The sequence below is a fragment of the Pocillopora damicornis genome, chromosome 7 (assembly GCF_964200805.1).
Source record: "Pocillopora damicornis chromosome 7, jaPocDami1.2, whole genome shotgun sequence".
Taxonomy (NCBI): domain Eukaryota; kingdom Metazoa; phylum Cnidaria; class Anthozoa; order Scleractinia; family Pocilloporidae; genus Pocillopora; species Pocillopora damicornis.
This window is the reverse complement of record NC_142676.1, coordinates 4,622,501-4,648,160: the sequence shown is the minus strand read 5'-3', so window position 1 is coordinate 4,648,160 and position 25,660 is coordinate 4,622,501. Positions and strand designations below refer to the sequence as shown.

Sequence of the window (25,660 nt, the reverse complement as noted above, 5' to 3'; positions counted from 1 at the left end):
GAATGCAAACTGCTACAGACTTAAAATATTGCACTTTGTAAAAAAAGAGAGATATTAAAAAGAGAGAGATTCGAGAAGAGGCTTTTTTTTTCAAAACTTCAATGCATCAGTTGAGGCTATGCAATTCTTTTTGAAAAGACAAAAGAAACTCTTTGGATACAAATGTGTGATAATTACGCGTGTCAGTCACGGATTAGAGCCTTAAGCGAACTGAAGGATTTTTCTTTGGAGCGACCAAGTAATTTTGCGTGATGTCGAGAACTTCAAATTGCAAACGGCAGTTACTTACTGTCTTGAGTTTTAGTCGAAATTGCGCACTTGGCCAATGACTGAAACTGAAGAATAAGTCTCACTTTAATGTTATAATTGAAACAAAGAAAATTAGTAACGTCCTCAGTAAAACAAAGGAAATAATACAGCGTTAGATGTGGGAGAAGTATCACTTCATCCGAATGTATGTGAGCCAGCAACTTCAATTTTCAAGATAATCAACTGAGTTTCGAAAGAATGCAAAGTACTACAGACTTTATATGTTACACTTTGTGAACAAATACAAAAAGGGATTCGAGAAGAGGCTTTTCAAAAGTTGAACGCATCAGTGGTTTAGGCTATGCTAATTCTACTTCAAAAGACAAAAGGAAGTCTTTGCATACAAACGTGCGATAATTACGCGTGTCAGTGATTACGGATTAAACCTTCTTAAGCGAAGAACGATCTCTCAGGGCTGGAGCAAGCAAGTAATTTTGCATGATGCCGAGGTTCAGAAAACATTCAATTGAAGAAAAGCGCAGAAGAACAAAGGTACGAAAACAAAGGAAGAAGTTCAACAGAAAATTCCAGAAGACTGTTGCAGTTAAGCGGAAAACTGAAATCAGTGACCGTGAGGAAACAACGAGAGCTGATCAAAACGAAAGTCAAGAGGAGGTTACCGTAAGGAAACCACAACTGCAAGTAGAATGTCCTTCTTCGTCTTTTGATGAAACCCAGGTTGGAAATGTTCCTTTCGCTGAATCATCATGCTCTGATAAAGTTTGCAGGATCGAAAACTGAGAAGGTTCATCGGTTAGGGAATCGAGACAAACGAACAACTCACTTCAAAAGAGACAGGCCGTTTTGAAGCCATAAGAGAAGAACCTTTATTATCGTTTCATAAAAAAAAGAATGCTATTGGTTGTCGGTCAAAAATATAATTCTTACTTGTAAAATTTAAAAAACGATCTCTGGCTAAAACTTTTAAAAATACGAGCTTTCGGCTGTTTGCGCTACAGCCTTCAACGGGTAAAATGATAAAAAGGTAAGAAATACTAGGTGTGAAGTACAAAGTAGGAAATTAAAAATGCTAATAACTAAGAATGTTTGTTAAAAATACTAGGTGTGAAGTATAAAGTAGGAAATTAAAAATGCTAATAACTAAGAATGTTTGTTAAAAAGAATGTTGTATTGTCCGGGCAAAGGACAGGAATTGTTGTCCGCATTGGGAGTTAACTTGGAATGCCACGCTTCTAGTGTTTTTCTTGTTCTAAAACTGCCTTTGTCAATAATAGATGCATTATCAAAGTCTATTGCGTGAGTATTGGCCCAGACGTGATTGGAAATTCTTGAGCCTTTTGCCGCGGTTTTCACATTTCTGAGGTGTTCTTTCTTTCTTGTGTTGAAGGCCCTGCCAGTCTCACCAATATAACACCATGAACAGTCACCACAAGGAATTTTATAAACAACATTTGTTTGAGATTCCAATAATGGTCGAAATTTTGGGGCCGGGAACTGTTGTTGGAGGGTGATAAGTGGTTTGTTCACCACTGTGATGTCGTGTTTTTTGAGGACACGAGTCAGAGGTTCTGTTACGCCTTTAATGTATAGAAGAGAGGCGAACAACTTGCGTGATTCGGACGCCTCGACCATCTTGAAAAATGTGCCAACAAGTTCCTCCGGGGACAACACTGTTGAGCGTCGGGTTTTTTTGGTCTGGATGTTTTTAATGAAAATCGATGGATAACCATTAGACTTAAGTGCTGAATAAACTCGATTTAGTTCTCGTTCTTTTCCTTCGGAGGAGTTGGGTAGCTTTAGGGCTCTGTGTAGAAGGGTTGCTGCTGTGCTGGCCTTGTGTTTATTATCATGGTGAGAATTGTAGTCTAGATATCTGTCCGTGTGCGTAGGTTTTCTGTAAACATCTACAGCGATGGTGCCATTTCTACGGGTGACCAAAGTGTCGAGAAATGAGATCTTATTGTCACTTTCAATTTCGATGGTGAAAGAGATGTTGGCGTCAATTGAATTTAATGTGTCATGGAAAGCTCGCACATTGTCTTTTTTGATAATGCAGAAGCTATCATCAACATAACGTTTCCAGATTTTAGGAGGGACGGATGAACTGTAACTGTAACTGTATTTTTAAAAGTTTTAGCCAGAGATCGTTTTTTAAATTTTACAAGATGTTTTATCCTGGCTGCGGCCCCTCTATCTTTTCACATAATTCTTACTGTAAAGTATATTTAAAATTATGATTTTGTTAACCAACGAAACGCGAATTTCAATGTATCGTGGAAACACCACAGTGAAAACAGTTCAGCAAACAACTCGACTTACTCAACTGCTTTGTTTATAAAAAGAAACATTCACTTGCCATTCTACTGCCTCTTAAATGCTAAATAGAACATTAATTTAAATTTAGAAAGAAAGAAACCAAGGATTTCAGTTTATTTTGTTACAGTTTCTGTGGTGGCTTTCTGTCGAAAAAAATCGAGCGTTTCCGCATCACTTATCATGAATATGTTGTTCCGAACACATGGCATGGGAAAAAGAACTAGCGAAATACCTATGGTATAATTGTAGAGATTTGTTGCAAAAATTCTTCAACAGTAGGCCTATCACCCGGGTTTTGGTCAGTGGCTTTTTTCACAAGCACCCGCACCTTCTCATAAAAACCTATTAAACACGACACAGCCTTCAGCATTCTTCCTAAAGAGTAAATGTCACTAGAAATGCTGTAACGTCTTTCTTTTTGGACTTCTGGGGCTAAATAGATCTTTCTTGAAGAGCAGGACGAACTTCGTTTTGAGGATGGCAACCCCAGCTTGGTGCTTTTACCGAAATCAATAAGAATCGGGTCGTATTTCGCAGAGTCGGACTTTCTTTCCAATACTACATTGTTAGCTTTTACGTCATTATGAAGGTAGCCTTTTGAATGAACATAGCTCAAGGTGGAAGCTATCTCTATAAACAGTGAAATACAATCTGTTGAATTAAGCAGGTTTTTGCTTGCTGCCTGATGAAGAGTAGTGCTTTCTTGGTTGATGCCATGGAACTGTAGAACAAGGCATAGGGGCAAGCTCTTTGTAACTACTCCAAACAACATTGGGAGGTTGGCATGATCCCCCAATGCAGTTATAACCCCTGCTTCATGAAGAAGGTTTTTCTTTGCCCTGTCCTGTTCTCCGGCGTTGTCATTGTGTGTCATTTGCTTCACAATAACGGCGATCCCGCGGTAACTTGCTTTGAAGCATTGGCCAAAACTTCCACTACCAACGGAATGTTGGGTTAGATACTCCAAATGTTCCGGAATCAATTCTTTAAAGTTGCATTTGAATTCTTTATCTGACATACTCTTAAAATGGATATTTTTCTGACTAACAATGCGTTGAAACGTTGTCTGTGCCAAAAATGACCTTGAATGTTGAGTCGGCTTGCGTCTTGCGTCGTCTCCAAGCGCCATCCGAAGCATTGTTGCAGATCTTGAACAATGTACATCCAAGAGGGTTGTTAATCGTGGTCTCTTCGCATTACTTACCATTTCTTCTTTAGAATTAGCCTCAAGCACGATAAGTCCGCTTTCGTTGCCTACCTGTTCTGTATCCAGATTTGGAGAAAACGATTTCTTATCTACCAAGCTCGTCTCAGCCACATTTGGTCCATCATTGATTCTCAGCAGAACTTCAGTATTAGCGAGCAGAGCCAGATTACTCGCATTCTTCTGCTGTCGCTTTCGCTTTCGCTTTCTCCATTCTCTATTTTGTTTTCGTTTCTCCTCGGGAGTATTTTTTCGCGATTTCACTTCCCGTTTATTTGGTATTTCCAGCTTATTGGAGGCTTCAAGGTCCGCCGGCATTTTACTAATGCATTCCCAAGCAAGAAGAGGGAAATAGTTAAACACGTGCTCTTGCATCCGATCTCACAATTTACAAAAACTTCATTATTCTTGTGAAAAATGATAGCCGTCCTATTGAAACTTGATGATAGGTATAAGCCGGCAAAGAAAACAGTGCAAAAGCAATTATCTGTCACATCGATGTCAGCAGCAACAGGATTATGACACCTTACAGGAAAGCTACCTGGAGCGTTCAAAAAGTCCCATACATTTTCTTAGACTAAAAGTCTAAGAAAATGTATGGGACTCTCCGGGATACTTACAGTACAGACGATTTGCGTCCCCTCATGTTTCAATTGCATGTGAGGAATTCGCTACGGAAACTTCCGTGAATATGGTTAACACAATATCATATCAAGTCAAGAAAGAAAACAAATGATGATATACAGCTTGAATGTTTGAAGGCGGTAAAGGCAAGAAAAAAAAATGGGAGTCGCTGGGGCAATAGAAATTAATAAACTGCAGTTTGTGCGACAACTGCTGTCACTTCTGGGGACATTTGATACAAAACTCCATAAGGTGTGGATAAACAGAAAGCGACCTTGCAAATGACGAAGGAAGTTGTTTTTGTTCTTAAGATTTTACCGATGGATTTCCATTCCTTTCGCTTTTTGTGAGGTAATTAATATTTCGATTTGACAAAGCAGAAATCAATTAATTTGTCGTGGTGCAGATTTCACGATGACAGGGTTCATATTGCAGATCTATTAATAGCTGTATCAGCGAATCTTCACCCCGTGACCGAAAGAACGCGTGTGCCATCTTCCTAACTTCCTCGATTTCTGTCCTCATCCAAAATAGTCTCATTACAATGTAGAAAACAAAAACATCATGCGAATGTGCTTTAACATACCTCCGGGTCTCAAATTTCCTACATCGTTGGCAAAAGGATCATAAACAGTGGACTACAATGTGAACTACTGGTTCTACCGGTAAATGTGTCATCCAATACAGTCATTGTTTATTATTTATTTAAGCATATTAAATTAGGGCAGATTCAAATTGACAGGCCGGTCAAGGCGCAAAACCCCAAGTAAACATACCGAGTTTAAGCCAAAGCCGGAATTTTTTTTTTTGAATACAAATTGAAACGCGCGTGAACTAAATTGACAGGAGCCACGATGTCACGGGCCAGTTGCATTCAAGTGTTTATTTTAATCGAAAGTTGCTTTAAAAACAAACGAACAAAAAACTGCCAGCGAGGGAAGTTAAATTACAACAAGCAGCGTTGAAAAACTAACCTCGGCAATAATTTCTACTTTCTTGGCATTTTATTTATTTGGACACAGACTATTTTTTATATATATTTTTTACAAATATATAATTGGCTATTAAAAATACAGTTTTCAAAGTAGAGTATATAGCACAATATAACCTAGAATAGAAAAAAGAACAAAGCCTAATGCATTCAAATAAACAATCTTCTATCCATACACTGGCATTTATTACCCCTTGATGTAGTCAGTTCATCGTATAGGAACCCGGCTCGGGAACTCGTTTCTATTTCAGTACTTTTCAATTGCATGTGAGGAATTCGCTACGGAAACTTCCGTGAATATGGTTAACACAATATCATATCAAGTCAAGAAAGAAACAAATGATGATATACAGCTTGAATGTTTGAAGGCGGTGAAGGCAAAAGACTGAAACATAGGGGAAGTTTGTGTTACTTTGTCACCCAAAGCGCTCGTCGTGTATTTGTGGCTGTCGCCGTCTCGCTTGTGATCTGCTGTATGTTGGATTATTACATGTACCACGTTGTCTTGTATCTCTCTCTGCTTGAGGAAAATAAACTGTAAGGTCCCTCTGTACTGGTAAGCCTCTCTGATTATCTCTGACGTACACCCCGCGTGCTCTTTCATTCCGTGAGGGTCGAATGTTTTTTACCACGGTGTAGATCTTGATCATATAGCAGAAAACAACCACCAGTAAAACGAAGCAAGCCGAACTGATAGTCTCAGCAATCATGACTGGGGAAGGCTCTCGGCGTCGTTGATGTTTTTAAAAGCGTCTAAATGACGATATGGCCAACAAGCAAGCTTCTTTGGTCTATAATTGCTCCTCCGCAAATGAAAAACACTGCGCTCCACCCGCAAGACCGATTTAAGTGTAGCAACTGATAGGCGCTAAGTAAACATCATAGTGTTATATTCAATTCATGTGGGTGGGTTTAGTTAAAGAGAATTCTTCTAGAAAGTCAATAAACATGTTGCATGTCTTTTCTGTTGAGATCAATGACCTTCATTCCGGGAAAGCCCCGCGCCTAGTTCTATCATTCGATTGATCAACCACTGATTGAGGTCTCACGCCACCCAAGGAAAAATGAGAAGAAGTTTGTAGTTTTTAATAATGTAGTAATTATTTATTGACTTATATTGCGCAATTATCAATATAAATTTTCAAGTGTTTGTATTTCGAGTTTATATCAGTGGTGCCATTTCGCAACCTATAACTATATTTTCCGTGTCCATTATGCAAATAAAAAGTTATCTGCGTTCCGGCCATCGGCCGGAAATGGCGCGTTTGGAGGTTGGACTGTTTTTTCAAATAGATTAGGGAAGGGAACCTCAAAATTCCGTGCTCTATGATTTTGCTGAAATAGTATATGGCCTAATTTAGTACAAATGTTCACATCTTGCAAATACTGCTTAACCTCGTCATTTTAAGGTTATAAACACCTTTTTGTAAATCGATCAGCTGCCACAGCTAAGCCGAGAATAATCTGCCGGAAACTTTACGAAGTAGCAAATACACGAGGGTGGAAAGCGGTTGATATAGAAATCTTTCTCCTTTAAAGAGCTACCTGAAAAAACTCTCTACCTTTTTCAATATTTACGAATCATTTCCCTCACAACTACATCTTCCTGATTTAGCTGTATCAGTCCTAAGTCGTATTAAACGACACAGACAAATCGATGTCTGGGAATCAAGGACCTCATCATATGAGTCTGCCGACTAGAATAACTCGCTTTTTATTTTGTTCCAATGTGACCCTGGAAACAGAAGTCTGACACTACATGACCACAATGTAACCTAGAATTAAAAAGAACAAAGTGCTATTGCATTTAAAAAAAGTTAGTATCGGGCTAAAACGTTTTTGTGCCGCCGCCTGATACGAAAACCCAAAAAACCCAATGGGAAAAATGGGAATGTAGTCCCCATCCAAATGCAGACGCATCAACCTCTGGGGGTTAAAAGTAAAACAGCTTAATTACATGCAAGATAAAATTTAACGTATAACTAGAAACGTTCGAGAGCTGAGATGAATACATTACAGATGTCAAACCTTAAATACACGAAACAACAAGACTCAATTAACGCCATAGCGGCCCACGTGCTAACATACCAATAGGAAAATATTTTACATTCTTTGTCACTGCCTGTTCAGCCAATATGTTAAGACCTTGAGTCGTTGCTAATGCTATTGTTTTCCCATGTTCACCGCATGCCTCCTTCGGCAAATATTTGTTAAATAGCCAACAATTTACAAAAAAAAAGAGCTTGACTCGGGAACTCGTTTTTAATCCAGTGCTCTTCAACTGCCTGTGATGAATATGAGACGGAAACTCCTGTAAATTTGGTTAAAACAATATCACATCAAGTCAAGAAAGACAAAAAATATAATATACAGCTTGAATGGTTGAAGGCTGTAAAGATAAAAAAAAATGGTTTTCGAGTTGTACTGAAACATACGGGACATTTTTTGCTTACTTTGTCACCCAAAACGCTCGTCGTGCATTTGCGGCTGTCGTCGTATCGCTTGTGATCCGCTGTATGCTGTATTATTACATGTACCACGTTGCCCTGCACCTCTCTCAGCTTGAGGAAAATAAACTGTGAGTTCCCTCTCTGCTGATAAGGGTCTCTCGTTATCTCTGGCGTACACCACAAGTACTCTTTCACTCCGTGAGGGTCGGATATTTTTTACTATGGTATAGCTAGATCTTGATCACAAAGCAGAAAACAACCAACATTAAAGCGAAGCAAGCCAAGCTGATGGTCTCCGCAATCATGACTGGGTAAGGTGTTCGAGCTTCGATGATGTTTTCAAAAGCGTCTAAATGAAGATATGGCCAACAAGCAAACTTCCTTGATCTTTAACAGCTCCTCCGCAAACAAAAAAAACTCGCTCTACTCGCAAGGGTGATTCAAGTGTGACAACCGTTCAGCTTGAGAGAGATTTTTCAATTCACCCCCACCTACGGTAATTGATAGCGAACTATTAGCATCAATCCGTGGGTGGTGGTGATTTCAATCAGTGTTGGCCAATCGAATGCCCCAGAACTAGGCGCTGGGACTTTCCCTGAATAAAGGTCGTTGTTCTCAACAGAAAAGACAGGCAAAGTATTCATCGGGGTGAAACAACATCAGCTTGACATTTTGGCAATTATTTCGTATATCGACCCAATAATGAGGTAGATACTGTGATAGATAAGTAAACGTGTCGTAAATGTAAACATACACAAAGTCAGGGTTAACGTTGATTTAAGGGAGTGGTGGGAGTGCAGCAGTTCTGCAGATACTGCTCTTTGGTCTCATAGACGTACAGACAAACAGTTAAATATCTGAACATAAGTAAACACTTTGCTAAAATGCTACTCTACAGGAAGTTTAATAATTTAGTAATTATTTATTGACTTATATTGCGCAATTATCAATATAAAATTTTCAATTTCAATTTTAACTTACCAAACAATCAATTCTGACGAGTTTACATCAGGGGTTTCATTTCGTAATGTTAAATATTTTTACCTATATTTTCCGTGCCCATTATGGATATAAAAACATATATGTGTTTCAGTCCCTTTCCAAGTCACGCCATCGGCCGGAAATGGCGTGTGTGAAGGTGGACTGTTTTCACAAATAGATTAGGGAAGCAAACCGCAAAATTGCGTATTCAAACATTTTGCTGCTCACCGGAATAAGGCGCTTTTTATTTTTTTCCATAGTGACAGTGGAAACAAAAGTCCAACACAGATATTCTAAAAATAGAAAAAATAACTGAACCGTCATGCTTCATGTGCCAACAAGCTAGCAGTTTTTGCTCATCAATCAAATAAAAGATTCAGAAAGGCCTGGTAAATGTATTTCAAATAATCAACTATTTTATCTCGGCGAATTGCTCGAGTTTTTCTATTTGAACTAAAAAAAATCTTCTCTTAAAGGAAATGGGAATAATAGTAACTCTTGAGATTTCTAAAAATTAGCTAAATTTTAAGTTGCTTAAGGTTAATATTTTGGCCATGACCTTAAAAAACAAAAAAAATTACAACAAGTAGCACTAACTAAATAAAACCTCGGCAATAAGTTATTACTTTCTTGGCATTTTATTTATTTTGACACAGACTTTTTTATTACAAATATATGATTGGCTATTAAAATTTTCAGCTTTCAAAGTAGAGTATATGACCACAATGTAACCCAGAGTTGAAAAAGAACAAAACGCTATTGCATTTAAAAAAATGTTCCTATTGTCCATTCATACAATGGCATTCGCTTTCCCTCGGTGTAGTCAGCTCATCGCAGGAACTCGATTAAAATGTAGAAAGCTATTAAAAAGAAATGAATGTTTAGTTAGCAGTGGATAGCGTTGGAGGCACACTGTGCCTGGCTCCTCAAATTTCGAATACCTTTGCTGTTCACTTCTGAACACGCGTGACTTGCGCTCGAAAATATTGTGTAATCGTTATAGGAATAACGAGTTAAAATAATCTGTTTTCCTCGCTGCTTCACGGCTCGGTAAATGTTCACCACTTGCCACCTCCACTTCGGCGAATAATTGTTAACTAGCCAACAATTTATGAAAAAAAGCTTGACTCAGTATCTCGTTACTAGTCCAGTGCTCTTCAATTGCATGTGATGAATTCGAGACGGAAACTTCCGTGATCATGAATATGATGAACACAATATCACATCAGGTCAAAAAAGACAACAAATGACAATGTAGATCTTAAATGATTGAAGGCAGTGAAGACAAAAAGAAATAATAATAATTTTGAGTTATACTAAAACATGCGGGATATTTTGCTTAGTTTGTCACCTGAAACGCTCGTCGTGCATTTGCGGCTGTCGCCGTCTCGCTTGCGATCCACTGTATGTTGTATTATTACATGTACCATGTTGTCCTGCACCTCTCTCAGCTTGAGGAAAATAAACTGTAGGTTCCCTCGCTACTGGTGAAGCTCTCTGATTATCTCTGGCGTACACCACACGTACTCTTTCATTCCGTGGGTCGGATGCTTTTTACCATGGTGTAGATCTTGATCACAAAGCAGAAAACAACCACCAATAAAGCGAAGCATGCCGAACTGATGGTCTCGGCAATCATGACTGGGTAAGGTGTTCGAGCTTCGATGATGTTTTCAAAAGCGTCTAAATGAAGACATGGCCAACAAGCAAGCTTCTTTGATCTATAATTGCTCCTCCGCGAACAAAAAAAAAGTTCGCTTCACTCGTAAGGCTGACTCAAGTGTGGCAACTGTTCGGTTTGAGGGAGAGGTTTGAAATAAGATGAGCACGTTATTCGACGCCAGGTTTTGTGTTCAAATGCAGAGGCCGGTTTAATGTGCTGTAACATATTCAGGATGACGAGGTCCTATAATCAAGTCGAGCACTTAGGTGAAGTCAAGCATCAGACGAAGATGTATTTTTGTCTTTCTCAGATAACGCTTGTTTTAGTTGAGATCGCCTTTATCTTGGGAAAGCCCTGATGCCAAGTTATATCATTCGATTGGCCAATCACTAATTGACGTTAGAAACCACTCACGGATGAACGCTGATAGCGTGCAAGTAGTTCTGCAGATACTCGGCTCTTTGATCCCATAGACATGTAGACGAACAGTTAATTATCTTAACATGAGTCAACACTTTGCTGAAACGCTACTTTGCAGGAAATGAAATAGATCTTGCTCACCGTGGAGTCTGAAGGTCTGAGGTTCGATTCCTCATGGGGACTCAGAATTTTTCCTTAGTCCCACGCTCGTGGCAAGACGAAAAAAACATCATTCCCTATTTCTTTACCGAGCTCAAAATTTACCATCTCTCTTATTTCTATCTACAAACATTATGCTATCGACATTGCTGATCCTAGCAGTATGCAGGACGTGTGTCATTTGAACTTCGTAATAGACCTCGCTCACCGTGGAGTCTTTGTGGCTCAGTGGTAGAGCATCGGAGCGCGGAATCCGAAGGTCTGAGGTTCGATTCCTCATGAGGACTTAGAATTTTTCTTATTCCCACGCTCGTGACAAGACGAAAGAACATCTTTCTCTAAAAAGAAGTTTGTAGTTTTTAGTAATTATTTATTGACTTATATTGCGCAATTATCGATACAGAATTTTCAAATGCAATTTTAACTTACCAAACAAACAATTCTGACTAGTTTCTGTCGGTGATTTCATTTCACAATGTTTGATATATATATATATATATATATATATATATATATATATATATATATATATATATATATATATATATATATATAACTAACTGCAGACAGTACTGTTTCGGCCTTCTGGGCCTCATCAGTGCAGTGCTGATGCTAGGATGGAGGTAAGTCAATATAGCTACCCCAAGTGATCTCACACATGTGGGATCACCTAAGCCATGCCAGAGTGCTCAAACTAGATAAACTAGTGGGCGCGCATAATGCTAACAGCAATGACTCATCCTAGTAGAGTGCTCAATTTGGACATGAAAGCAAAGCTTTGTATGCCAAAGAGCTATATCTATATATATATATATATATATATATATATATATATATAACTAACTGCAGACAGTACTGTTTCGGCCTTCTGGGCCTCATCAGTGCAGTGCTGATGCTAGGATGGAGGTAAGTCAATATAGCTACCCCAAGTGATCTCACACATGTGGGATCACCTAAGCCATGCCAGAGTGCTCAAACTAGATAAACTAGTGAGCTATATATATATATATATATATATATATATATATATATATGTATATATAACACAACAATGATAAAATCAAAGTACCTAAGAAAATCCTGGACAAAACTGAAATCCTCAAATCGAGTATCCTATGCACCTCCCAGTCACCATGAATCCGAAGTACCCCCCGCCACAGAGCATTGGGCCCTAGTTAGAGCCTGTCTTAAAAGGGGTTTCCAGATAATTTAACACAGCCATTTTATTCATGCGCCATGGAATACCACGTAACTTAAGCTTCAATCAGCGTTTTTGTGTTAGGAATCTATAATGTACTACTTAACTTCTTATTCCTTTGTAAGTTCACGTATTACAGAAAACTGTTCACTGGGGTGAAGGATAGCCTATTGTGATCTCGAAACCTGCACCATCCTCACAAAGTAAAAGGAGAAGTCTAAGGACGGAGGAGAGAAACACAAAGAGCGAAAACGACGTCACTAAGCCGACGAGGATAGAACCCTGATAACAAAAAAATTAATTCAGGACAAAGTGTTGTATAACGAAATGAAAGACAGAAAGAGTAACTGCAGTCGCTCAGCATCTAGTGATTGATAAGATACATGTTATCAAATTTCGTTAAATTATTCCGTGCGTCATACGCCAAAGAGTACTTTAAAAATGTTGTCTGAGTTTATCCTTTTACAAAAATATTTGCATTACAACAGGATTCATCATCGCGGAAAACGCTCTTCATTTGTTTTAGTTACCATGGCGTTTGCTCCTTTGCTAAACTGCAAATTATACTTTGTTTATTTGTTTCCATGCGAAATACGTGGCTAAATATTTACCTATTCATCCATTTCTTATTTTGTCGCACACAGCACTCGAGATGCTCGGAGCATCGTCTGCAGAAAACGAGATCGACTTTAAGTGTGGTCTTTGCAGCAAAACATGCCGCGTACTGCAGGATCGCGCCGCTACAAGGAAAATAGCCTACTTTAAGTCGAGTAAGTGAACATTTTTTATGTAAGAACGGTCTGAAAGGTTAACAAGATTATTGCCTAAGGTAAGGACAACACCTAGTAGCTTAAACTTACTTGGGTAGCTCGCCTCCAATAAATGGAACAGTTGGAAGGATATCGCAAGGACGGCATTATTTCAAGCCATAGGCGTACGGGCCGGGGGGGCGGGGGGGGGCTGCAGCCCCCCCCCCCCAAAAATTTTGGGCAGCAAGAGAAATTTGGGCAAAGCCAGTTTTTAAAGATGTTTTCAAGTTTTTTATTGAAATAGATAGATATTTTCTATTTTTACCTGAATTTAAAAATGTAAAGCCAGTTAAATTCACACGAGAAAGCGGTTGCCTAGCACGTGACGAGCTTCTGGTCATTAGTAAGGGGGGTCATAAGTTGATATACATATTTCTATTTTTTGTGTTTGTTCTTGGGTATTGTACCATGAGAAGACACAAGTGCTTTGCACTGTAAGTATTAAGCCCGCTGGGCTCGTCTTTTTCAGGTGTGATAATCCCGAAGTTAATTTGATTTAATCTCATTAAATATGTCATGGGCCGACTAGCTTAAATTATCAACACTCTCGAGTTAGCAGCTGGATAATGTTACTATGTCGATACTCGAATGTCATGGTTTTTGCCCGCCTATCTTTTATTTGCAGTTTCGTATTTCAAACGCGTGATTCAGTAGCAGTAGAGATGGCACGTAGGAAGGGTTTTTCGCCCTTCACTCCGGTCATCAGCTCTGAATTAAGTCCACAATTGACTTGGTTCATTCTAAGTTCGAAAGTTTGTGGATCCAATACTTTAAGCGGTCGCCTGTTGTCGCCAGTTTTCCAAGCGATTTTCAAAGAATCGACAGTGCCCACATTCGGCTGCTAGATCGCTACCATTACTCGAACAAGAAGTCCTCTAATGCAACGGAAATTGTCTGTTCCTCGTTTGGGTTGATAACCACTCTGCTTCGCCGTTCCTCTTCAGAAAGCTCTGAGTTCATTTCGCAGCTGAGAGATTTGCTGAACTCAGTAGATCTCAGTAAAATGTCTATCGACGAAGAAAATGAAGGCCAAGCAAACAAAGAACGACCACGTGCTTCACAATGCTTTGAAATGCCAACGACACCAACGAACAAGACATCATCTGTGGCCATGACACCCCCAAACAGTGGAAACTCGCAAAGAGCTGAAAAAAAAGAATGTTTCCCCAAATCTAAAGGAGATCAGCGAAAAGGAAGATTTGGATACTCCAGAAAAGGTGCTGTTAATGAAGCGATGAAGCGATGAAGCAGCGAAGCAGTCGCGTCATCAAGGACGTGCATGACGTGTGCGAAAGAAACAGGGAAAGTCTGGCGATGGTGCTTTCGAACATGTGCGCATTTGGCGACCCAGAAGCGAAGGCCATCGTCAATGAAATTGTCGAAGAGATGGCTGTAAAAAGGGGAGTAAAGAGGAGTGTGGAAGAGCTAGTTGGCGACGACACAATGTCGAAGTACGTGGCGTGCCTGAGAGTTCCTGATTGGAAGCTTGTCCTTTTCCAGGCGATGGCGAGAGTTTCTTCAAAAACGTGGCAATCCGTGATAAACATCACAGGGCTCGGAAGGACGGGGGTAAGATGTTTAGTTACGTTGGTCTTACGTCGGTATATTAATATTCATACTTGGCGCCCCGGCTAAGGAAATAAAAGAACAAAAAAAGAACTATTCCATCGCGAGCCTCAATGTTTATAGCAGCTCTTTCTTTTGTTTTATTCAGTTATTCTCGTAAGCGAAGCCTAGTACAGGAAAAGATAAGCAGGCTTTTTTTTATTACTTAAGCGGGCGTTTTACTCAACTGCGTCTTCAAAATTACCCTATGTCTGTTTTCCAGAGCAATTTGAGCCAGTGGTAAGCTCTTTTTCAGCTGGTGAAATATGCTGGAAGCCGGCTCTTAGTGTCAAACCCTGGACCATTAATATAGAAGGTCATCGCCCTACTTCCTATTAATATTCCATGACATCAAGTGTAAATTTAAAATATAATCTTTAAAGTTTTTTCCCATGAAATTCTGTTGATAGATGCTGTTTGAACTGGTAGAGCTTTATTCATCAAGAACTCAAAAATATATATGAGGAAAATAAGCCGTGCTTTAACGGTAAAAGCAGTACTTTAACTCATTTTTCAAATTTGAAGAACGTAGGGCTGGCAAAGTGATAAAAGTTTCTCATAAAATGGTCACAACGACCCTTGCTGACGGTAGCAATGTTATTGTTACAGGTCAAAATTATGTTCAAGGGAAGATTTTTTAACCTACAGAGGTTGATTCTCTGTTTCCTTTGTTTCCTAGGACTAGTAGGAGACAAAGGAAACAAAGAATCAACCTAGATTAAAAAGTTTAATCTTTGCTTTTTATCATCTTGCTTTCTATTATTTTCTTAGAAATCCTCTCACACGCCTCTCCTCCTCAACTTAAACCAGATCAAGGCAGCTAAGAAGAAGGAGCTTGTAAGGAGTATATGGGGGTTAAGAAGGTGGCTCCTCCTATACAAGGTTTCTCTGTGAATTTGAGTTCTGTTGTGGAGTTAATCATAAGGGAACAAAGGCTGCACCAGCTGTCTTCACATGCTTTGCGACTGATGATGAAGCTTGATGGGAGACCATTTTGGGGTAAAATTATGTGATAATGCATGCTGTCTCTGCAGTTTTGTCTGTGAATTATTTAATTATTATTGTTGTAAAAGGTCATTCCCCACGTATGATAATCATCCACATATTTTTTTTGTGTGTGTGTGTTGTACTTCCAAATCAAAATAGCTATAACGGTTAAATTTTTTTGGCCTTGCAAGCAGTTCTTTGTATGGAAGGTGGTCATTATAATAATGTGTAAGGTGAAATGGGTTGGTGAAGGGTGCAGTTTTTGTCTTGACTAATTTTGTGTAAAAAATTGTTTTGCAGGTAGAGCTCAGGTGTTGTTTGGAATTGTTCTCCGTGATGGTGCTGTATATAGCCAGCAAAGTGCAAAATCAGTCTACCCATTGACAATTGCCAACTGTAAAGAAGACAGGTTTGTGAATTGCAACTTGCCTGAACTCTTTACTACCTTCTGGCTAAAATATACTTGTGGTTGTATGTGCATTTAACTTAAATAACACAATGACAGATTTTTGTAAGCCCCACTCAGTTGCAATATCACCAGGTCATGCATCCACTCTGAGATCTAAGTGGATTGATATCAATATCCCTAATTTGGCTTTAATGCACTAAATATAACAATGACTGTATAGATTTTTGGTTTTTATTTGTTGACAGAGACAACCTCAAGATTCATCTTGAGGACATCAACCACCAGAAGAAAATATTAAAGGAAAAAGGAATGATAGTTGATGGTAGACATTACACCGTTGAATTTCTGGGTAAGAATCAATGTTAGTCTTGGAATTTTCTTTAAAAGTCAACTTCTTGTTCATGATACTATTTATAGCAATTTATTGTGTTTCTGCCCAGTTGGTAGTCTGACTAGAACTAGATTGAAGCAGTAGTCAAACTATAGTAAATTAAGAGTTTTTTTATATTGTAAAACATGTTCAAGGTTTAACTGCAGCAGCAAGAAATAAAACCTGGAATTTATTTCTATTTTACGTCAGAAATTGATTTGACTACCCTTTTCTTTAGATACATTAGAGATTAATTTCCTGGAAAGTTTAGCATGTTAACTTTTGCTTTCCCATTTCTGTTATCAAACTTAGTTGTACTGGACTACAAGACCTTGGTACTTCTTTTGGTGAAGAAGACGAATGCTTCATTCATGTTAGGTGGTAGAGGTGTCAGTGTCGAGTTCTGTTTCATCTGCAATGCTATCAGGGTAAAGTACTCAAATGATATAGAAATTAGTATGGGGCAACTGCAACTTGTGCTGTTAAAGTTGAGGTACATAAAAGTGCTGCATCAGTTCATCAACTTTTTTACAGTGATTTCAGATGACTTTGACCTTTGCCAATATTTGGGAAAATAATTAGTGAGTGATAGAAACATCAAGTAGCTTTAATTCAGTCAAAAAAAGTTGTAAAGTACTTCTCTAAAGGTCATTCTGCTTTAAAACATTTAAAATCACTGAAAGTATGAATACATGTACTGTACTGTAAAAAGAACAGGGCTCACACAGAGTCATAAATTCTTGGAAAAGTCTTGATTTTCCAGACCTGGAAATAGTCTTGAAATTGAAGATAATGTCTAGAAAAATAGTTCAAGTCTGGAGTTTTTTTATAGCTACATAAAGTGCTTAATAAGTTCATTTTTTTTCCCCTGTGGTCAATTCAATCTCGCCTGTAGCTAAGACATTCAATCACAGAATGAGAAGTTTCACAATTGCACCATGGTTATTGTACATTTGCAGTGCATCATGAAAGAAGCTTGGTTTCTGCATTTTTCAAGATCTCTATTGATCACCTATTTGACCATCTTCAGTCTGGAAAAATAAATTGATGTTTTGGAAAAAAGGTCTGGGAAAAGTCTTGAATTTTGGATCTAAAAATCTGCATGAACTCTAAAGAAGATAATCGGAAGCATGATAAATGTGTAGTTCTATCTGAAATTATAATAATATATATTATTTGATAGTGTGCCTATTTTTGTCAGGGTTGCAAATGCCATGATGTTGCTCCAGATGAGACATGCCTGGATTGCCTCAGAAGTAAATGCAACATAGGAAGGTGTGTAGGCATTTGATCATTGTCATATTAAATTATATTCAAACACATAAAGGGGATTTTCTTACTGTTACATAACAAAATGAATTTTGTAAGCCATAGGGAAATGACTTGTACTAAAGCATGGACTGAAATTAAGTGTATAGTTTGGGGTTTTTTTTTTTTAATTGTTGCTAGTAAACTAAAATCCTCATTCAGGATCTTTTGCCAAACTTGGAAGGTTGCCAAAAATTGTTTTCATACTGTCAGGAAAGGAGTACTCATAGTTTGGTAATTGAAAAAGAAAAACATTTTTAGAGAAAAACATGAACTAATTCATTGCTTCAGAAAATCAATCATTCTTTGAAATTGTCTTGTAGATCAACTGGTATACGAGATGATCTGGTTTTTCTTTTGGATGAAGAGCTTTGCAACATTCAACTTTGTGCTCTCCATATGGAGATGCGCAACACTGAACAGTTGTTGGCATCCATTGGTCTTCTTGCATACAGGGTAGATTCCCCAGCAGAGGCCAATGCTGCCTTGAAAAACTATGGCCCAGAGTCATTTCATGGCGATCGCATCTCAGTAAAGAAGAAGTCAGATCAACAGTCTGCTATTACAAAGCAGAATATCCATGTCAGTTCAATGTCTGGTAAGACATTTCCTAAAATAATGTTTTCAAGAGATGTTTTCCATAGGTCTTAAAAAATCTTTTTTTTTTCTGTTTTAATTTGCTCTCATGCTGTTGTGTTTCAGGTCCAACAGAACAGGAAATCCGTCAGCACCTTCAAAAAATTGTAGAACTTGCCCTACCACTGGATAAATTCAAGAAGCCGTATGAAGATGTGAACACGGCAAAAACTTTGATCCTTAACAGAGTTACATTTTACCAGGCTCGTGTTGATGTTGATGCAACTATTATTTTTATACTTGCAACTTGATTTAACATCATGTAGTCAAGTTCACTGGTAATGTGTATTCATTGAGTTCATACAGCGTCCAGACGATCTGTCAGAGTGCACTTTAGGAATCAAATACCTCTGTGAGTATTTCTTTAATTGCTACAGTCTCCTATGTAATTTGCCCATCTTATGACTAATTCCATCACACAGCAGCTTGAAATTAATGGAGCTCCATTAACTGAAAGCTACTGCATATAGGAATATAGGTGAGCTCAGGATTGAAGTGTGAACCATTGTTTAATTTTAGCATGTCTGATTCTGTTAGTTAACACACCTTAAAGTGTAGAATAACACAGAATTTTCTATAGTTAGAGATCCATAGGTGCAGTGTAACCCAGTGTTTAATTTAGTTCAAGGTAACTAACATAGGCTGCACTTTAGGTGGCACACCCATGGGTGCAGTGTAGCCCAGTGTTGTATTTAGTAAAGGTAACTAACATAGGCTGCATTTTAGGTGGCACACCCATGGGTGCAGTGTAACCCAGTAATTTATTTAGTTAAAGGTAACTACTGTAGGCTGCACTTTAGGTGGCACACCCATAGGTACAGTGTAACCCGGTGTTTTCTGTAGTAAACGGTAACTAACATAGGCTGCACTTTAGGTGGCACACCCATGGGTGCAGTGTAACCTAGTGGTTTATTTAGTTAAAGGTAATTAACATAGGCTGCACTTTAGGTGGCACACCCATGGGTGCAGTTTAACCCAGTGTCTTATTTAGTTAAAGGTAACTAACATAGGCTGCACTTTAGGTGGCACACCCATGGGTGCAGTGTAACCTAGTGTTTTATTTAGTAAAAGGTAATTAACATAGGCTGTACTTTAGGTGGCATACCTATAGGTGCAGTGTAACCTAGTGTTTTATTAAGTTAAAGGTAATTAACATAGGCTGCACTTTAGGTGGCACACCCATGGGTGCAGTGTAGCCCAGTGTTGTATTTAGTAAAGGTAACTAACATAGGCTGCATTTTAGGTGGCACACCCATGGGTGCAGTGTAACCCAGTGTTTTATTTAGTTAAAGGTAACTACTGTAGGCTGCACTTTAGGTGGCACACCCATAGGTACAGTGTAACCCAGTGTTTTCTTTAGTAAACGGTAGCTAACATAGGCTGCACTTTAGGTGGCACACCCATGGGTGCAGTGTAACCTAGTGGTTTATTTAGTTAAAGGTAATTAACATAGGCTGCACTTTAGGTGGCACACCCATGGGTGCAGTTTAACCCAGTGTCTTATTTAGTTAAAGGTAACTAACATAGGCTGCACTTTAGGTGGCACACCCATGGGTGCAGTGTAACCCATTGTTTTCTTTAGTTAAAGGAAACTTACTTTGGCTGCATTTAGCTGGTACACCCATAGGTGCAGTGTAACCCAGTGTTTTCTTTTGTTCACGGTAACTAACATAGGCTGCATTTTAGGTAGCACACCCTTGGGTGCAGTGTAAGCCAGTGTTTTATTTAGTTAAAGGTAACTACTGTAGGCTGCACTTTAGGTGGCACACCCATAGGTGCAGTGTAACCCAGTGTTTTCTTTAATAAACGGTAACTAACATAGGCTGCACTTTAGGTGGCACACCCATGGGTGCAGTGTAACCTAGTGGTTTATTTAGTTAAAGGTAATTAACATAGGCTGCACTTTAGGTGGCACACCCATAGGTGCAGTGTAACCCAGTGTTTTCTTTAGTAAACGGTAACTAACATAGGCTGCACTTTAGGTGGCACACCCATGGGTGCGGTATAACCTAGTGTTTTTTATTTAGTTAAAGGTAATTAGCATAGGATGCACTTTAGGTGGCACACCCATGGGTGCAGTGTAGCCCATTGCTGTATTTAGTAAAGGTAACTTCCTTTGGCTGCACTTTAGGTGGCACACCCATGAGTGCTGTGTAACCTAGTGTCTTATTTAGTTAAAGGTAATTAACATAGGCTGTACTTTTATTGGGTTTCTGTTTCTTTTAATTTTTATTTCAAAAAAATTAACTTTTATCTACGAGACTTTACTCAACTCCCACAATTGATTAACATGAAACTTCTTCCTATAATCATACATCATGTAGTGAACAGGTAATAAAAATACTCAAACTTATCAGGTAGAGATTTTTATCTAACATCAAATTAAAATTTAAAATTGGTCATTATTGATGAACAGCCTTACTTCTCTTCCGGTTTGACTGAAACCTTAACAGTTACTTGTTGTTTCTCTTTTAGTGTCCTGTGAGTGACCTACTTTCAGACCAAATCCTACTGTGGTCTAATCAAAGTGCAGCTTTGCCGATGCGGGAAAGAATGACAAATATCATTCTAGGATTCGGAAATATTCTTAGTTCCGATTAGGTTGCTTAAATGTAAATAGTTCAGGGTGAATCTTCTTTTTAATTTCTGAAGCATAATGACATTATAAGAGACGATCTTTGCTAATGGAAGACTGCGACGCTTTACGACGGTTTCGCTTCTTGTCAAATTTCGCTACGTTCGAGTTCGCTACCTACAATTCGTGTCGCTACTTATTAGCAAAGTCCTGCCCTAGGGGCAAGCTTTAAAGAATGAGAAATACACTAAAAGACTTTTGTTCTAAATCGACCAAGTGGTTTGCAGAAAGTAACCTTAAACGAAGTTGTTGCGAACCAGGCGGTAGCGAATTCGACAAGTAGCGAAACCGGTTGTTACCGTTGCGACGAGTTGCAAACAGGCAGCGTGCTTTGCTGACTAATATTCCAAGATTTAAGTTATTTTTTTCTTGTTGATTTGGTTGTTTCGATATAAGTTGTTTTCATACAAACTTAAGCAGTGAAAGTCAAACTACACAACAATTTCAACTAAGTAGTACACTACGCGAAACCAATAGCTCGACTTATACCGTAACAACCGGTGAGCATTTTGTAATGTACATTTTTTTTAACATAAACGTAAGGCATCACGGTCCTTGATTTAGGAACTTGGAGCGAACGAATTTATCAATCGAACGCAGTACATTCAGAATACCCGGCCACATGTCGAAACGCTTTTAGGACAAAGCATACACAAAGAATTGCCTTTTGTTATTCAATGAGATGCAAACGAGTGGCAAGGTGTTCAGTAATCTAGCCGAATTATAAGAGCAGAGTAAAAATTTCCAGTTATTATTCAATATTTATTGATCATAAACGTCGAGTATGCATCCTTGCTTTAGGAACCTTAATAGCAAAGAAGAATAGAGTGTAACTGTGTACAATAAACCCCAATAACAAAGCGTGGATCTTAGAGTCCCTGTATATATACAACGTAACAATGATTTTATAGAAATCAGAAATTCAAACGCAAAGCGAACGCACAATCTCTTTCAAATGCCTTGCACCTACTTGTTCAGCTTTTGAAATATTGAAAAGAATATGTAACTATATATGTGAAGTCCTCTAAAAAAAATACAATTATTATTAAATATTTATTGATCAGAAACGTCTATGCGTCCTTGCTCTAGGAACGTTAATAGTAAATAAAAACGGTATGTAACAGTGTACAGTATACCCTTGTAACGAAGCGATGGATCTTAAGAGTCCCTATATGTATACCACGCAACGATGATGAAAGAAATTAGAAATTCGAACGCAAAACGAACGCAACATCTCTTTCAAATGCGTTGCACTTACTTGTTCAGCCTTTGAAAGATTGAAATGAATGTAACTATAATGAAGTCTTCCTCACAAAAAAGCGGAAAGTAAGTTGCCGTACTCTGAGCAACGTGAGTAGAGACTCGGCCACCATATCAGTTCTAATTCCCTTGTACAGCGTCCTTCACCTGGACCAATATCTAGGTACGAGCGGCTTGTCGGTCTTGAGTCCTGCTTTCTGGCTCTCGCTTTTGCATAAGCTAGTGCTTCTTCTGCTGACATTTCGGAGATATCAGGCACTTCATCGCTATTTCTGAATAAGGCTTTTGGCCGAAATTGCAGCAGGTCTTGCTCTTCCAACACTAGCTTCAAGGTTTCCTCATTGAAAATTTTATATGAAAAGCGCCGCGCTATTCTCTTGAAAATCGGCTGACGGATATGGGGAGCATCGCGTACGTTGTCTACCATAGGGTTTCCCAAACGACAGAGTAAATGAGCGAAGTACTTCTGTGGCACTTGAAGGCAATCAACATGGCACCATTTTCCTTTCGATGAAAATAAAGTTAGGTGTAAGTAAGTGTGTAAGTCCAAGCACACCAAAATAAAGAACACATTGCGGGTTAGAGCATTTACCTGGGTGATCCGGTACCAGTGATCTGTTGATTCGCTCCACAAGAACCCCAAGCCATTTGAGATAATCTTCCATTTCTTTGTCAATAAGTGCTGCTGCTTTTGGCTGTTCACATGGACTGTTTCATTCGTCCAAAAATTGCGCGATCTCGAGATTCCTTTCCAGGTGTTTCAATCCGAAATGTTTTCTCAGTGAAACACCTGTTTTAAACTTCTTTGTACACAGTTGACAGGGAGCTGAATAAGGCATTTTTTTCTCGCAAGGTCAAAACAGTTGTCTAGTAACTTAGCAATGATCGACTTTCTCTGCTAATGCGTGGCGTGCCGAAAGTCGGCAGTCGGAAGTCAATGAACTTTCTCACTTCTACGAGTTTTCGTTAGTTTAATATACAATTTGAAACAATGCTCTCAATCAATGACGCGTGACTCGCAAGCTTGAAAAATTCCGCTATTGTCGCAAACAATAGGTCCCTTAAGGTCACGTAAGCTGGGTCATAAACTATTTCTTGTGGCAGAATCATGGGGAAGAAGTTGTCCTTCATTTTAAAATCGCTGAAATTGTAGTAACTAAACCTTGAATGAAACTATTGTAGGAAGATTCATTACTTGACGAGGGAATTCCGCATTTAATTGCACGCGAAAAGCGATACGCGAAGCGATGAGTGCGATATCGGTTTTTAAGTGCAATTTAACGCGGAATTCACGAGCCAAGTAATGGATTTTCTTTGAATCACATATTTGAATAAAAACAAGATAAAAAGAAAACAGCATTACTTATATTTGTTATGTATACGTGGATGCGAAACAATATCACTTAGCCCCGCTAAACAACTCCCCTCGTCAACCAATCAGAAGGCGAGATTTTATGCAATGATGCGATTCTATCTGATATTAGGTCTGCTGACTTGGAAAATACTACACCTAAAATTTAACACCAGCAATCTTACGAGAGAAAGCATAAAGGCTAGGTCTCTCTGACGGCTTATCTCTGGTTGACATTTTAACCAATTCTCGGACCCTTTCATAAAAACCCAACAAAGACGATATCGCCTTAAGCATTCTTCCCAATGAAAAAATGTCACTGGCAACGCTATAGAGTCGTTCACTAACAACCTCAGGGGCTAAATAGCTTTTCCCTTTGCATTTCATAACGGTGCCGTTTCTGCGGTACAACGTAACAGATGAAACCTTAAGGCTCTATCCAAAGTCAATAAGAACTGGGCTGAATTCCCCAGAGGCTGAGGGCCGTTCTAGTACAACATTGTTTCCTTTGATGTCGTTATGAAGGTATCCTTTAGAGTGCACGTGGTCTAAAACACTGCATATCTTTTTAAATATAGAAATACAGTTTGCTTTAGTAACTGCGTTGTTATCGGCCGCTTGATGGAGAGTTAGACTTTCTTGCTGAACACCATGAAATTGAGTCACAAGGCATAATGGTGAGGCCTTTGTAACAACACCAAAAAACATGGGTAGATGTGGATGGTCCCCCAAAGCAGAAACGACCTTTGCTTCGTGGAGTAAATCTCTCCTTGCTCGTTCTTCATCCTCTGACGTTTCGTTGTGAGTCATTTGCTTGACAATAACGTCGATGCCTCGATAGCGCCCGAGAAAACACTGTCCAAAGCTTCCACTCCCAACTGGATTTTTAGACAAGTATTCAATGTTTTCTGGCCTGAGTTCTTTGGGTTCAAATCTGGATCCATTGCTCGCTGTGGTTTTTTTTCCAATTAAAAAGGTTTGATGACGTTTCCCACGAGGTTTCTGCGAGACAACTGCGTCGGCACCAACAGCCATTTGAATCATCTTAGCAACTCTTGAACAACCACCCAAAGCCTCTTTCTTCTCTTCACTGCCTGGTTTAAGCACGAGAATATGGGGTTTCTTGACATTTTGTGGCTCAAAATGTTGGTCCGAAGGAGGCAGTTTCGTTTGCTTAGCCTCAGAAGTACAAGGCACCAACTCATTCGCTTCGCGGTTGAGTGATTGTAGTTCAACATTTTTATTCGTTGAATTCGGCATTTGCTTCCCTTGTTTCCTCTTTCTCCATTCTTTTCTCTGTCTGTTTCTTTCTTCTGGAGTGTTTTTTCGTGATTTAATAACTCGCTCTTTTCGTTCTTCTTCATCTTCAAAATCCTTCACAAATTCCGCCATTGTTATATAGCTAATTGAACTATTTCCGAAACACAAATGAGCTCGTGATCGGTGTAAAAGTATAAAACAAAGGCTTGTTGATGTGCAGGAAATTCAATGCTCGTTTTAATGAACTTGATGATATGTGAAAACCCGAGTTGCTCTTCAATCGTTTCTGGTTTGCTTTCATTACGTGACATTCTTCTGTCAGAAGAGTGTCGGGAAAAACACCTCGCAAGTATCGTACGTGTCAACACCCTCCACGCCTCGACTAACGCTAAAAAAGCTCCATACAATTCCTTATAATTTTATTATAAGGAATTGTGTGGAGCTCTCCGGGATACTTACAGTGCAAGCCCTGTGTGTCTTCTCATGTGTACTGTACTGTACCGCACTGCACTAGCTGGTGTTGTAAATTAATTAGAATCAATTTCCGCATAGCTTTGTAGAATAATATCGTAGATTATCGACTGGAGACTCTCAGAAGATCTGAGTCACGTGCTAGGCAACCACTGTCTCGTGTGAATTTAACTGGCTCTACCATGGGCTTTAAAAGCCTAAAGCCAGTTAAATTTACGCCTGTGGTTTCGTAAAAAGTTACGCGACAGTGAAAACTGTTAAATTCGCACGAGACAGCGGTTGC

General features: G+C 38.9%; 4 protein-coding genes and 1 non-coding gene across 5 annotated transcripts; 2 read left to right on the top strand and 3 right to left on the bottom strand.

Moving 5' to 3' along the window:
• Positions 1–1,111: 1,111 nt before the first annotated feature.
• On the bottom strand, positions 1,112–4,433 carry LOC149042168 (interferon-induced, double-stranded RNA-activated protein kinase-like). Its single transcript, XM_089212211.1, has one exon. The coding sequence runs from the start codon at positions 4,163–4,165 to the stop codon at positions 2,819–2,821; it is 1,347 nt and encodes a 448-aa protein (XP_089068337.1). The 5' UTR covers positions 4,166–4,433; the 3' UTR covers positions 1,112–2,818.
• A 6,859-nt stretch (positions 4,434–11,292) lies between these two features.
• Positions 11,293–11,365, top strand: Trnar-gcg (transfer RNA arginine (anticodon GCG)). The gene has a single exon. It is a non-coding gene; the product is annotated as a tRNA-Arg (tRNA).
• Positions 11,366–13,492: 2,127 nt separating this feature from the next.
• LOC149042166 (uncharacterized) lies at positions 13,493–22,102 on the top strand. The gene is made up of 9 exons (XM_089212212.1): positions 13,493–14,654; positions 15,462–15,689; positions 15,978–16,086; positions 16,332–16,435; positions 16,769–16,884; positions 17,658–17,731; positions 18,088–18,362; positions 18,467–18,752; positions 20,876–22,102. The coding sequence occupies exons 2-8, from the start codon at positions 15,539–15,541 to the stop codon at positions 18,649–18,651; spliced, it is 1,014 nt and encodes a 337-aa protein (XP_089068338.1). The 5' UTR covers positions 13,493–14,654; positions 15,462–15,538; the 3' UTR covers positions 18,652–18,752; positions 20,876–22,102.
• LOC149042165 (uncharacterized) lies at positions 21,021–23,015 on the bottom strand. Its single transcript, XM_089212219.1, has 2 exons — positions 22,888–23,015; positions 21,021–22,799 (listed from the first exon to the last, which is right to left on the bottom strand). The coding sequence occupies exons 1-2, from the start codon at positions 22,958–22,960 to the stop codon at positions 22,345–22,347; spliced, it is 528 nt and encodes a 175-aa protein (XP_089068345.1). The 5' UTR covers positions 22,961–23,015; the 3' UTR covers positions 21,021–22,344.
• A 623-nt stretch (positions 23,016–23,638) lies between these two features.
• LOC149042164 (uncharacterized) lies at positions 23,639–25,399 on the bottom strand. Its single transcript, XM_089212213.1, has one exon. It carries the CDS (start codon positions 25,036–25,038, stop codon positions 24,082–24,084), a length of 957 nt encoding a protein of 318 aa, XP_089068339.1. The 5' UTR covers positions 25,039–25,399; the 3' UTR covers positions 23,639–24,081.
• Positions 25,400–25,660: the final 261 nt, after the last annotated feature.

Coding starts and splice junctions, on each gene's coding strand:
- LOC149042168 (XM_089212211.1), bottom strand. CDS start 4,165: ATGCAAGAGCACGTGTTTAACTATTTCCCTCTTCTTGCTTGGGAATGC.
- LOC149042166 (XM_089212212.1), top strand. CDS start 15,539: ATGGGGGTTAAGAAGGTGGCTCCTCCTATACAAGGTTTCTCTGTGAAT. Junction 15,690..15,977: donor TGATGGGAGACCATTTTGGG/GTAAAATTATGT, acceptor ATTGTTTTGCAG/GTAGAGCTCAGGTGTTGTTT. Junction 16,885..17,657: donor TCATCTGCAATGCTATCAGG/GTAAAGTACTCA, acceptor TATTTTTGTCAG/GGTTGCAAATGCCATGATGT.
- LOC149042165 (XM_089212219.1), bottom strand. CDS start 22,960: ATGGAAGATTATCTCAAATGGCTTGGGGTTCTTGTGGAGCGAATCAAC. Junction 22,800..22,887: donor ACTGGTACCGGATCACCCAG/GTAAATGCTCTA, acceptor TTTCATCGAAAG/GAAAATGGTGCCATGTTGAT.
- LOC149042164 (XM_089212213.1), bottom strand. CDS start 25,038: ATGGCGGAATTTGTGAAGGATTTTGAAGATGAAGAAGAACGAAAAGAG.